Raw genomic sequence first — 14,218 nt, 5'->3', positions numbered from 1 at the left:
TTTTTACTCCCTCTTTCTTAGCACTTACCGTGTCAGTCCCAATTACAGTTGAAGCTGCCTTCCCGGGAAGCTGTGCGCGTAAAAGTCACAGAGCGGCACTTTCCGATGGCCGAAGCAAGAGGAAACTCGCTGCAGATCCCACGGCCAGGCCCTCAAAGGCACTGCTGCAAGGAGCCGACCAGCCCTCCGCTGATTTTGGATATCACAACGAGCCAGAGGAACCTCGAGGTGGTAGTGCCGCTAGGCACACAGTAATACCAGTCACCATATGAGCATTGAAAGGGCAGAATTACAGATTACGTGAGAATTAATCACTGCTGTCCACGTGCCAGGAAGGCCACTCTGCAAACTCCACTCGCAGCACTGGAGCAGCGAGATTTACCTCTTGGGAGGTCACGCTGTGAGACACCTTTTACCTCTTTGCTGCCCCCGCTCCCCAGTTTTCTGCACACTAAAGATTTCCAGAGGAAGAGGAAATCCAGCCTAGCAAGCAGGAGAGGACAGGGCAGGAAAGGCAGAAAGAGGAACCCCCCGTGTGCACCATACATCCCCCATGCATCACACATGCACCAGTAAGTCACACCAACACCATCATTTTAGAGAAACATTTATTACAGGGTTGCAGAATTTATGTCAATATAAAGTCCCTTATTAAAACTCTCATGTTTATCAACTGCAGGACATTAACTCTTCCTTAACTTTTGCTGCAGCTTTCAAAAAAAAAGGACCACCACCCTTGACTGCAGGAGTAATGCTACTTGCTCATAAAAAGTTGATCTAAAAAGATTGTATAAGCCAGAGTAGTTTAAGTTTACAACTACAGTCACGTTCACGAGTGGGCTATACCAGAAGATATTCTTGAAATAGGAACCTACAAGATAAACGAATTCATAACCAAAAATACTGACAAGCTTTAAGAGTAACTCCATCCAAATCTAACAACTAAATACCACAAAACCAAACAAATGTATAAGAATTAAGTGTAAGCTTGGGGAAGGTTCCAAATATACATACGAATTCAATACAGTAATTGCACAAAATGAAATAAAGCAATGTTAGAGGTTTATGATCACTGAGGTTAGATTTTACATGCTTCACACATGGAAGTTAAAATAAACCTTTAACGATATTCATCAGAGTTTTTTAGCCAGGAGACCCGAGTGCAGAGCTATTCTACAAAACTACACAAAATGTGCAAACCACAGATTATTAATACGTTACTTGTTCTGTGAAAGTTAAGGTGAATAGAATTGGTTCCAGCCAAGAAATTGGTTAACTTTTTAATATATATATTTTTCTGCCATTCCCAGATTTTAAAAATCAAACATTCAATGAATAAACTGATATTACCCTTCTAAACTGAACCTTACTCAAATTTAAGTTTTACAAGAAAAAACTAAAAATATTGTTATATCAAGAATTAAAGAAAGCTGAAATGGTGACTTTGTCTTTCGTAATATAAGCAATACACAGAAAATGCATAAGGCTTTTGATTATCACTGCACGTTTTAATTTAGAAGTCAAGGTCTAAAGCTCAGACTTCTCAACGAGGGTGTGACGAGTCGCTTCTCATTCTGCACCTTTCACTGCTGGCAAATCTTTGTTTCAACAACAAAAGAGTTTTCAAAGTGTCTGATTGAGTGACAGTTCTCAGCTGAACGTTTCTGCAGACCTGGGGATGAGAGGAGATGAGAGCCTAAGTGAAACAGCTTGATAAGTTCTCAACAGGAAGCATTTATCAGTTTTTAGATACTTAAGAAGAGCAAAAAGATAAAATCATGATCTGTAGCGCTTTCTTTCACAGCCACTAAGGCTGCCTATGGGTTTGGCTATTAGAGAGCCCCCCATTCTCAAGAGGGGCTAGATACAAACAGGGGTCAAAACAATCTACAAGTTACAGTCTGTTCTAGCAGTCTGGCACCATCTTCCTGAGGAAGGAGAACACCAAGCAGATGGCTCGGAGCACAGTTTCTCATAGCCCTTTGTAACCACAAAGGAAAGGAAAAACAAAGCAGATAAACTGCAGGGAAGAGTTAAGAGCTGAGAGGAAGCAGAAAGAGCCGCCTCTTATCAGGACTTTTCTTCCTTCCTATGTGTTAGCACAGAGCACATTTCTCTGTGGCAGTCTTCATCTCAAAGTGAGCCCTGTGATGATCTGCCTCCCACCTCAAGACCTCACTGAAATTTCTCACAGGATGTGTTGGAACATGCCGAATTTGACGTGGTTTGCCTCTGCCAGCTGCGAGTTTTTGATAGGAGGCAAGAAGTCTTGTAGTTGGGCAAGCTGATCAACCCAAGCTTGTTGAAATAAGCAGACTATTCAGAGCAGGCAACGGAAGCTCTCCATGGAAGTCTACGAGCACTGGGGCTTAAAATAAACCCTGCAGGGCACTGTTGTAGCGTATCAAAACTAATAATAGTTGGGCTCTCCTTCAGTTCATCACTATCTTAATGTCAGCACAAGCGAAGAAGAAATTTCCAGTGGTTATGTAAGCGGGTATGGATTTGAACAGCTAGAATGAGTTCTCCAGTCTCATGGATGCCTCCAGTTACATCTCCCGGGAATTCTGGCAGAACAACCCAAAGTCACACAGCTCTGATAAGCAAATCTATAAACTACAAAAATCTGAGAGCTAGCACAGCACCAAGCAGCAGCTAAAGAGAAATCTAATCTGAAAGCAAGAGAAGCCTTGTTCCTGAACAGCTTTCCCCTCTGCAGTGGCTTTTCATTTGGACAGCTTTTTTCCAAGGGTAAACAAGGTTAGTTACAGGAAAGAATCTGCACCCGGGGCATTATTCATTTACTAGACAGCATTTCTACAGAGGTATTCTAGAAGTCATTTCCTGTGCAGTGACGATGCCAGAAACACAAACTCAGGTATGCTAGAGCAAAGTAACTCATATTTTAAGAAAACACCACAAATACTCTTCACATCACTGTGTATAGACTGCAGTCTTTCAACAGCGGCAATCAAATTGCTGTTCTGAACATCTGAGCACTTTAAAAAAGACACCACAAACATGTCTGTCTCCTATAGAGGCAGCATTTACTGTTTCTTCGCCTGCCTTACACTGTTAGCTGGGCAGGAGCAGCAAGTTAAGCTCCCACGTATAGGATGTGGTCTCCAGGGAACAGCAGGCACAAGTTCAGACTCTGCAACCTGTAACTGGGCTGAGGAAAATCCTGCCCAGGAGTCTGGCAGGAAGAACAGGAGCAGAGAGTTCTGACAAATCAAACATTTGCATTCTAAAAGCCAATAAGTGACAAAGGATTTGTTTGCTCTGTGTTCAGTGAGAGCAGCAGGCTATGAAATGCCTCGAGAACTTCACTGAAGTAAAATTGACAGCATCATCAGATTTTCATACTCCAGGCCTCCTTCCAATACGTCAAGGCACTGACACATCAAATTCAATCCTGATGAAACTGGCCTTTTCACAGACGTGCAGGGGGAAGGGAGGGGAGCAGACAAGGAAGAAAAGCAACAGCATAAAACCTCCTATGAAGTGCTCTTCCTCTTTCAACGCAGAGGTCTGCTCTAGATGTCCAACTTTTCAAAGCAAGTGAACCAGAAGATAATCCTTTTACTTGGCGTTCATGTAACCCACTTTTAGATAGGACAAAGATAGAATAAGCTATCCATCCTACAATGACTCATAATCTGATTATCTGAATTTGGGGGCCAAACCAAGACTTCAAGTCAAAAGAAAAGAAGAAAAAAAAAATAGCAATAGACTTAAGATGAAATTAGGTTTGAGCACATAACTACTAGTTTGAATGAAGTTACATATTCATACCAGGCACGATATGTTGAAGGCCCACAGACTTCCAAAAATCTTTGATTTTATTTTTTCATTTATCCCCTCCTCCTGTAATATATATTTCTTTTACTGATGAAAACTTACCCATCATCTGATCTCTGCGCTGCAGTCTGAAGGTCTGTTTTCCAACACAGAGTTGGTAAATGAAGACACCCAGATCAGACACATTACTTATCTCTTCTGTAACCACCATTTCTTCACGGACCAGATAAGTCTGAGGCAAGTACGAGCCAGTCTAGGAGGAAAAGAAGTCTTGAGATACAGTATCCTGCTAACAACAGACTAATGTCACTACCATTTTGTTTGCTTTGGAAAGGTTTGAGACCCTAGATGTCAGTCTTCCCTCATTTTAGTGTTAACACTAGGCTAGTTGCGAGTGACTGCATACCAAAGAAGTTAAAAACTGACCAAGGCAGTTTCAAACAGTCGCAGTTCGTGTGAAGTTAACATTGCTCACCTCACATGAAGCAAACATAAATACAGTCAGCCCGTATTTATTTGTCTGCAAGTATCGTAAAGGCTGCAGTTAAAATTAAAGAAGTAAATAAAGGACCTCTTCTACAGTTTTTCAGTAGTGGAAGCGTATTGACCAAAACACAGAATCCAAATCTACAGGAATTTGGTCTCCACTAAAGATGACAGCATTACTTAAACCACCACTCATCCCTCCCAGTCTCAACACCTGAAAGATGTTGGTCAGGGGATTGCATTTAAAGTTTGTCTTTATGAAAGAGGAAAGAGGAGGGGAGGGGAAAAAAAAAAAAAAAAAGTGAGAAAGTGGAGCTTCCTTAAGCAAGTTAATGCTGATGCTACCTGATCTAGCTTAGGTGTTGAGCAGTCGGCAATGACTCTTTTGAAAAGTACATTTGACACACAATAGCTCAGCATCACAAGGAACAGGGAGTAGCAGCAAGCTCTAGCAGCTTGTCCTAGAAGACTGTTTTTTGTGGGGTTTTTTGTTTGTTTTTAAGAAAACCCTGTTCTAGTCATTGAAAAATGAAGATTTATAGGGAGAGTTCGTAACTATGCTACCACTAAAACAGAAGAATAAGTTAGCATCATCATTTTTATTAAAGCTCTTATAGGGTAAGTGAACTTCCTGGCAGTAACTTTCAATTTTAGGCTTTCAATGGTATACAGAGTTTTATCATATTTCTTTATAATAGCAAAAGTCATCTTTACTAACTAGCTGCTTTTAGCTTTCATAAAGCTAGGTATAAATGAATGCATTAAGCATGAATCTACTCAGCAGAATGGGTACTGACAGCTGGCCTAACGCTTCAGCACAGCGACTGAGACAGGGGATTATGTACTTTGGTGTCAAGAGGACCATTTCAGCAAGAGATTGTAGATAAAGAGTAACGTCCAGAATTTTTTAAAGGGATTTTCCTAGCCCGACTGAACAGTTCCTACATACCGCAAGCTTTGCAAAGAGATCCATCAAGTTCCTTGGTGGCATAACTATGGATGTGTTCAGAGGAATCACATAGCAGTTACCCAGTTGCAAGTCAAGATAAGCTGTCAGAAGCTGTTTCAGTGAGGAAAAAAATGAAGAGTTTTCCATTAACTGTGACCTTTGCGTGACTTTCAGAGTACAGTTCTACAAGGTCTAGGAAGGAAGCTTAAAAACTAGAGCTTATGCACTGGCAGTATCAAAATATTGAGGAACCACCTCAGTACATGCACTTGTTACTATGGTTCCAAACAGAGCTGTTACAGCTCTGGTTTACACAACAGAACTTCTGAACAGGAGTGACAGCTGACTAAGCTGAATGTGTCAGTCCTTAACAAGAGTCAAGTTCATATTAATACAGAGAAAGTACTTGCACGTGTGTTTTCATAATTGAACCGGTCTAATTAAGCACAATGCAAATTAAAGGTACCTTAATGCAGGAAAGCAATCATTCTCTGGAAACAGTTATTTGGGACAAGTGTTAAAAGTCTCTAGGAATTCATTTCGGCATCCCCACCGAGTACCAAACTAGCAAAAATGAAGTTATGCATATATACCCATTGTTTTATTGCAACTTTGCCCTTAGTCAGAATCACCTGAAGCTCTTTATTGTCCAAATACTTTAGATTACAGCAAGGTCCTGCAGGCATTGCAAATACAGAAGCAGCTGGTCACTATGGCATTTCATGCTATTGCCAAAAGGCAGCGTGCACTGAGATTAGTTCTGGCATCTTTACAATGGTTGTATCTGCAGCTCCACGTCTGCTTCACAAACCACCCGAGGAGTTTTTACAGTGAGGCTAAGGGCCACCATTAGGGCCATCAGTGCAACCTCAATAAAAACATTAAACCAAAACCAGATGCCGCCCATCTTGGCTTTAGAAAAGCCACATGTTACTAACAGCATTTTTGATTTCTAATTTTAATCACTTTTAAAACGATTTTAGTTCATTTACTTTGAAGAAGGACTCTAGACTTGTCTGGAATTCTGAATTTGGCAATAACACTAAATTTGACAGTCTTACACCAAATCCACAGTTTTGTTCTGTTTCCTAGTTCAAGTTTACAGGGTTCTCTTTCCCTCAGCTTGAATTAAACAGAATTATTAACCACGTGACATGCATCACTTTCAGACATGCTACTGGCAACAATTTTTAAAGTTGGGCAGCACTGAGCTCCATTAGCCTGAAACGAATCAGAATCACAGGGGCTGTGAACTTCCCCACTTTTCGCCTAACACTCCTTACTTGCAGAAGCAGAGCTGCTCTTAAAGAGTTAAAATGAAACTTTTCCAAAGGTCAGTTTTCCCCACACTTAACCTAAGGATCCTTCTCCCCTCCCTTCCACCCCTATTGCCACCCACTCTGCAGCTTCCAGATGAGACTCGGTGATTCGCACTGCCTCGCTGCGCTCACCCTGTCGAAGTCGTGGACGATGGCTGCAGGATCGCTGTCGGAGAACTTGGGGACAGGAACATCAATGATCGCTATGTTATCGTCTTCCCGGATGTCAGCTTCTTCAGCAATGGGGAGGAAATAAGGTTCTACTGCTCGATCCCGATTCTCGATGTCGGCATAACACAATTCACCACGATACACCTTATGCTAGAAGCAAGGGAAAACCAATTACTTTAAAACTGTACTCCCACCACTTATGCTAAGAAACCATGTGGGGGTCCATGGCACCTGAAGCTCGTCTATCAGCCACAGCAGCCTTCAGGTATCTGTTAAAAGTTACCACCACGATACAAACCCCTGCACTACAACTATACTCTTTTGCTTGGCTATGCTATACTAAAAGGGAAGCTTTGCATTACCCTGGGCATGAAGTACTTGTAGATGCAGGCTCCACCGACGACAACTCCTGCCAAGATGAATGCTAGACCCAGCAGAGTCAACAGACATCTTCCCGATGAATTTTCACTTCCATGTGTGGCAACTTCTGGATCCTTTAAAGAAAAGAAGGAAACAGAAGATATAGCTGCTTTAAAGCAAGTTCTTACCGAGTGCTTTAGTTTGACCTACAATGCTTCTCACTGCCTACCTCAGAGACATGAGCTAAGCTTCATAATGAATACTTTCATAAAATATTTTTATGATCGATCAAAATAAGTTTTCAACAGCACAGAAAGAGGAAAGCCTGACTTAAGAGTAACCTTTCCAGATCTAACCAGAAATTAAACCTGTTTGAAGAGAGGTGCAAGAAATTTATATAACTGTAACAAAAGAGAGAGAACTACAGTCACAATATAACATTAGCAAGGCGAGATTTGTAGGGCAAGGTCATTTAAAAGTACACAGAGTCTTTGGGCTCTTTCTCAAAGCCTATTTCCTATTCTCCTCTTACTATCACAGAATAAGATAACTTGACTTTTCCTTATAAAGCTGGACTATCACAAAAAAATAATTATACTGTGACTTTATCTATTAGCTGAAGAAAAATCTCACACAAGTCAAACATCCGGGTGGTTTTGGAGCTTGTAATATGCATAAATGGAGATAACTACAGAAAAGAAATACTGGTCAGATTGAGTCTAACCTCCAAAATATACTCAAAGAAGTACTCAAAGAATATACTTTGTGTCATACCCTCTCTCAAAGCCTCAAAATTCTCTTCCTCCCACTCAAGTACTTGGGAAGTTTTGCTTCTAGCAGTCTAAACTTGAACTCTTTAGTGACTTTTTTTCCTTCATTGTTCTGTTAAACAGCAGATGACTCCATCCAAGTGAAACCACTACTACTACTGTTAAGTAACATGGGAATCACTTGTGCAACACTGATTGCAAAGGTGGTGGTGGTGGCGTCCGAATGGCAGGTTGTAACGTCCCTCTAGCCCTTTAGGTGCCTCTCTAGCCTTTTGGGTGCAGGGCTGAGACAAGAGATACTGTCAAATACAAAACAGGCAAGGGAGACATTCACTTGGACAGCAAACAGCATTTCTGTGTCTCAAGATAGGAGAAGGTAGGAGCGGAAGCAACAAGGGAACAAGGTTTTTGGGAAACCTTGGTGCTCAGCTCACTACATCCCTTTAATGATTTGCAACTACTGTATTTAACAGTTTTCTAAGATCCACTCTCTTTACTCAGCATAAGAACAAAAGAGTTTTATGAGGTAGTAAGATCTTTTTCTTAGGGTTGCTCCTAGAAGCAATATCATGGTTCAGCACAGCAGCCTCCATGTCCGTTCTTAATTTGGCTGCCATTATTGGCATTTCTCTATGAGGTGATGTGTTAAGGGACTTGTGACCATGACCTGCCACAGCATTATTAAAAAAAAAAAAAAAAACGCACAATTCTAGGCTTGGCAAGACACAGCAGGGTCAAATTCAAACGTATCAGCTGTATGACTACTGTAAGACAAAAAACAACCTACATTTAGTCAAAGTCAACACTCCTCTAGTCTCACATCCTCCAAGCAACAAAAAATTGATGGTTCAGCAAGACACAGGCATCTGCTATTGGCTGGAGTCCGTCAAAACAAGCTAGTTTCAGGTCAGAATTCTGTCACATCTCTGTGCTGTTACATGGAAATGGTGTTTCTCGCTATTTTGCCAGTAAGATCAAGGCTAGGACTGTTCTCTTCATATTTTGCCATCTCCATTTACACCTTGCAGCTATTACCTGCCTGGTGTATCGTTACTGGATCACAACAGTCTGCGACAAATTCTGGCAGCGCAGCCTTCCTAGCGCTCAGATGATGCCGTGATGTCCACATGCAATTAGCTGTGCTTGCACTACACTAATTTCAAACAAAGCAGAGCCATTTTATCAAGTTAGGAAGCAGCGTACGAAGCCAGAATCTGAGAAGAGTACAGAGAGCTGGTGAGTGAAAATAACACCAGCATTCCCTGCCCAGGAGGGTGCAGGGCCACAGCTTGAGAGCCGAACTGCAAAGGCAGCGCAGTTCAGAGTGGGACAGTAACATGCAGAGCAAGTTAGCAATAATAGAGGAGAGAGGGGGGAAAAAAAGGAACAAAAAACCCAACAACTTGTGCCAACATCTGCAACTAGCTCAAGAGACACTGTTGACACAGTCAATTCCAGGAGAGCATTCTGCAAACTCAAGTGTTTTGTGAAGATTATCTGGTGGATTTTTGCTGTGCTGTTTCGGCCAACACGAGCCATCAAACTTGTTTGCTCTGCTCAAGTATCCAGGGGCGGAGGCAGAGAAGAGAGGCATTAACAAGCACTAAAATGAGTTAGTCTTCGAGCAGAACTGCGAACTTGATGTTTACACGCTATTCTAAACCCTGAAGTCGGGGCGAAGAGTTCAGTGACAGGCACGTACACACAGACTATTGCAAAAGGCATGATAAAGCAACAGGAATAGCTGCTTTCCTCGTTTTTGAGCCTACCTTGAAAACATGGGCATGAAGCTCTGTGTGTATGTACATATATATATATATATATATGTATATATACATATATACATATATATATATATACATATATATATATACATATATATATATATATGTATATATATATATATATATATATATATATACACACACACACACGCGCGCTTAAAATTTGTACCTTGGAGGGCTAGTAAAAGTGTGTCTAAGCAAAATGCTGCCTCAAGAGCCATTAAAAGGTTTGATCTACATTAGACTACGCAGAATAACCTGTCCAGATTTAACTTTGTCTTGCACCAACACTGGATCCCACTTCTGCCCTCTCCTCTCGCTCCTTTAACACAGCAACACCAGCCTGTACTTGCATACGCACAAGTCTACACAACTCAGAAGACCCCACCGAGCAATACCACCCTGCTCTGCTCGTTCCCTCTTTTAGGGACTTGCTGTTTTGAGAGGAGTTTTGTGAGCTGGGAGGGGACCTGCTTGCACGATTAGGACTCAGAGGAAAAGGGGAAGTTTCCAAGGGCAGTTTTTACCGCTGGACTCATCCCACCTCGTCTCGGGCTGCCCATTTATTTACCTAGAGGCTGTCAACAGACCGACAGCATTCACAGCCCTGCGCCACCTTCACAAACAAGGTCTTCCCACGAATTTAAAGAGCTCGGTTCGAACCGGCAACATGACAACTCGCTAGGAAGGAAGAACCAACCGCAGCGCACTCGGCTGCGTTTCTATTTAAATCCCCTCTTAAGGGTTTATTAGCTTAAGCTCGCTGCCCACAGGGCCTCGGAGCTTTAACCCGCTCCGTGCGCCGCAAAACAGCGGTTTTGGGGGGGCTTGGGAGCGGGTTGCGGCCGAGGGCGCCGCGCTTCCCCCCGGGAAGGGAGCGGCGGGAGCCGCTGCCCTGCGCGGCCCCAGGCCCGGCCCGGCCCGGCGGCCGCGGCGAAAATGGCTGCGGCCAACGGAAAGCGCGAGCGGCAACCGCGGAACCGCGGCGCGGCCTCCGCCCGCGGCCCCGCACCGGGCGGCAACGGCGAAGCCGGCGGCGAGCGGGACCCGGAGCGCGGCGACCGCCGCCAACTGCGCCACGGCCGCCGCCGCTGAGGCGAGAAGATGGCGGCCGCCTCCACTCCCCCCCCCACCCTTTCCCCGCCGCCGCCTCAGCCGCCGCGCGGCCCCGCGGAGCTGCCCGCGCACCTTGTCGGCCACGAGCGCCTCGGCCGCCTCCTTCTTGGGCTCGTCCTTGTGGGCGAAGGGGGAGTTGAAGGCGATTTTCACCATGGCGGCGGTGCTGCGCAGCGCCCGCTCGACCGGCCGGGCGCCTGGAGCTGCAGCGGGAGCGGGGCGGCGAGGCGGGGCGAGAGACGGGCCCGCCCCCGCGTCGCTGCCCCGCCCCCGAGTGGGCGGAGCCTGCTGCGGAGAGGGCGGGGCGCGTCACAGAGCCCTGTGGGAAGAGGGAGGCGCCGCGGGCGCCATGGCGGCGTCTCAGGGGGTGGTGGGGGGGGGGGGGGGGATGCTGCGGCCCCTCGCAACGCTCGAGATAATAAAAATAAAGAGTCCAAATAACCTGCCAGAGCGAGAGGATGAGGAGGGAAGGGCTGTGCGACAGGATGAGCGTGCTGCTTGTTGCAGTTTTCGGTGGTCTTCTTTCACAGCAGTCATTATGTAATCACATGTTCAATATTCTGTATTTATGCAGGGAGCACCATGCTCTCCAGTGAAAAGGAGACATTTCTGAGCCGCGTTCAGTGGGGTTCATAGAGCTGTGTTTTGCCCAGCTTTTGGTGGCCTTTCTCTTAAAAAAAAGAGGCCATCAGGAATCTTAACCTACAAAGATGGACGAAATGTCACATTTTAATAACTCCAAGGGAAGGGGATGAAAGCTTCATATGTTAGACTGTCTGGAACTTCCACACTGAGGAAAGTCACTGTCCGTCTCACTGGCGTTGGGCTTCACAGCTCTAGAAAGGAAAGTGGTTTTAGGTCTGGTGCCTCCACCATTGAGCTGCTACATTGAATATTACACTATCATGCACAGCTGTAATTAAACAGAGCTAAACGCTATGCAAATACCACAAGACATAATTTTTCTAAGTGTAAACAAAATGCAGGGCGCGTTCCAGCACTCGAAGCATGTCCCTATTTCCCCAAGGATGCAATATCCCTGCTTCCTTGCAAGAGCACAGGGCTGGCGTTGCTGCCTGTCAGGTTAAGAGCAGCTTTGGCTTCAGTCTCTTTCCACTGACTTTGTTTAGTAACAGAAACCACTTGCTTCATTTCACAAAAAAACAAAAAAACTACAAATCTACAAATCATTTTTCATTCTACCTAGTTTTAGCATGCTAGGAAGAAGTTAAACCATACTTACATCAAAGTCCCTAAACACAGAATTTAAAAGACATCAGTGAAGCTTCCTGTATGGCTGACAGTCTGTCTGTACAATGGCAGTTTATCCATTGTATGAATATTTTAGTACCTTAAACTAATAGAATTACTTCATGCTTAAACAAATTGACTGTATCTGCCAATTGCCCAGCACCCTTATGTGGAAAAGAAAATGCTCGGTTTTTGTGACAGCATACAAAACTTTGCAGAGATAAAAGAGGGACTCTTGCGTTTAGTCAAGACTAGTGTCCGCATGTGCAGTTTGTTCACTCTCCTCAAAGTGTGCAGTGTCCAGGAGAAAGTTATTCTGGTGGCACCAAACCGCATTGCCTGTCATTACGCATCCAGTCATAACTGCTGGCTTGGCCGGTAACTTCTCCCTCCATATAAAGCTGCTTCTGTGCTGATTGTATTGTGTGGAGCAGCTGCAATCTGAAGAAATAGGTCTGGAAAGATATATGGACATAAATTCTTTTTTTTTTTTTTTTTTTTTTTTTAATTTTCCATCCTGAAATCATCAACCTGTTCTATCAGATAACTATTAGAGACCCGGTTTCCATGCAGTGTCTCTGTGGGTGATCTCACCGCTTTGTCTGCAAAGCCTTTTTGACTCAGCCTTGTAATTCTGGCTCATTTTTCTTTCAGACTTTCTCCGCATTGTGGCTCCAGTTCAGGCCCAAAATATATGAAATCCTGATGCTTGCAAACAAGTGATACCACCTACTCTTTCAAATCCCACAGTATCTTTGATTTGCTTTCTTATTCAATACCCTGTGCTTTGTTTACAGTATTTAGTCTAAAATCGTCTTTATCACCTTGAGAGGGGATTATCCTTTCATCCTAATTATCCTTTTAATCTTTATAGTGGCTCTAATGTTAAAGCAACACTGCTTTAATAGCTAATATATATAGAGAGTACACTGACTTACAGACTGGAGGAATTTGGCAAAAAAAGGGTAAACTGGTACGTGACAGTGGCTGTGACGATTGCCTTTATGTCAACTTGCAGTGGGCTGAGAACTGTGTTCCTTAAAACCAACATTAAATGTGGCCACCTTCCATTTTAGTATAAGTGCTGAAGGAGTCCAGGCAGTCTAAGAATATACTGAAGAACAAGGTTTATAAGGTGAAGTAATCCCATTTATTGGACCGGTTGCTGGTTCAATAAATAATGCCACTTTAACCATCATTTTGAGTAAGCTACACAGCACTAAAACTAACTTTAAATGTATAGAAGCTTTTTTTAAGGATTCTACTGTACTTTTTAGAAAACACAGACTTTAAAATTAATTGATTTTTATTCTGTCTCCCTTACCTCAGTCGTCTTAATGTGTGTCAGGAGAAAGCGTCCTTACCTCTGGAATAATACTGTGTTTGTTGTATTTTGTAAGGAATTCTCTGACTTTGGAGTGGGAGGTTCTATATATGTGCATAATCTCGAGTCCCATACGTTGCTGTAATTCCAACAACTGCAGCCCAGCAAGGCGTGTGAGCTCCCCCATTATCTTTCTGCTCTCTCCTGCAGCTTAATGTTAAGTGTCTGTTTACGCTTGTTATGTTAAGCCAAATCAAGGTAGTGCACACATAGAAACAATAATTAATATGTGTAATTAATAGTTGACACAGATTCTCTTAGTTTTTTGAATAGGATAATTCCTGAAAGATGGACAGCAAAAGGAAACAAAACTACATCACTAGGACTATTAAAAATGAAAGAGAAACTACAAGGGTGATTGCATTTGCCAGGGGAGTCCTTCAGTTGGTTTATATTTGTTTACATGTCGGAACCACTTTTTGCTTTGAACTTTTTCCATCCCTTTTCTAAGACTTCCTCCTCCATCACCCACTCAGCCTGTTTCCTTTGCTCTCTCTATTCCCTGTCTTACTTCTCTCCCCAGTGATCCTGCTCCTTTCCTGATTACATCCCCTACATTTCTGCCTTGCTCTTTTTTATAAGATTATTGGTGAGGAACTGATCCATATTTCAGACTGTGAAACTATCATGCTGAGAGCTTCCTATATAAACTTTTTGAGGGAAAAAAATATTTCCAGTGGATTGTGGTGAGTTTGGGCCTTGAACTGAAAATACCTGTTTCTGGACAGTAATTACTGTATTCACTCCCTTACTGCCCAGAGTGCTTTTCTGTGTTGCAGCAACATTAGATTAAGATTTGTGGCAAAAAAAAAGCGTACTTTGCATAC

General features: G+C 43.3%; 1 protein-coding gene across 1 annotated transcript; it reads right to left on the bottom strand.

Moving 5' to 3' along the window:
• Nucleotides 1-594: 594 nt before the first annotated feature.
• On the bottom strand, nt 595-10,979 carry ITM2A (integral membrane protein 2A). The gene is made up of 6 exons (XM_088538506.1): nt 10,829-10,979; nt 7,089-7,220; nt 6,688-6,876; nt 5,237-5,347; nt 3,904-4,054; nt 595-1,672 (listed from the first exon to the last, which is right to left on the bottom strand). The coding sequence occupies exons 1-6, from the start codon at nt 10,910-10,912 to the stop codon at nt 1,584-1,586; spliced, it is 756 nt and encodes a 251-aa protein (XP_088394632.1). The 5' UTR covers nt 10,913-10,979; the 3' UTR covers nt 595-1,583.
• Nucleotides 10,980-14,218: the final 3,239 nt, after the last annotated feature.

The sequence above is a fragment of the Tinamus guttatus genome, unplaced genomic scaffold (assembly GCF_059628265.1).
Source record: "Tinamus guttatus ecotype Peru unplaced genomic scaffold, ASM5962826v1 Tinamus_guttatus_pri_ptg001087l, whole genome shotgun sequence".
In the NCBI taxonomy this organism is placed as follows: domain Eukaryota; kingdom Metazoa; phylum Chordata; class Aves; order Tinamiformes; family Tinamidae; genus Tinamus; species Tinamus guttatus.
The sequence above is the reverse complement of the archived record's forward strand: the minus strand, read 5'-3'. Positions and strand labels throughout refer to the sequence as shown.

Excerpts from the sequence above, each read along its gene's own strand:
- ITM2A (XM_088538506.1), bottom strand. The coding sequence starts at position 10,912 with ATGGTGAAAATCGCCTTCAACTCCCCCTTCGCCCACAAGGACGAGCCC. Across the intron at positions 6,877-7,088 it reads ACAAGTACTTCATGCCCAGG|CATAAGGTGTATCGTGGTGA; the intron begins GTAATGCAAAGC and ends CCTTGCTTCTAG. Across the intron at positions 1,673-3,903 it reads GCGCAGAGATCAGATGATGG|GTCTGCAGAAACGTTCAGCT; the intron begins GTAAGTTTTCAT and ends TCTCATCCCCAG.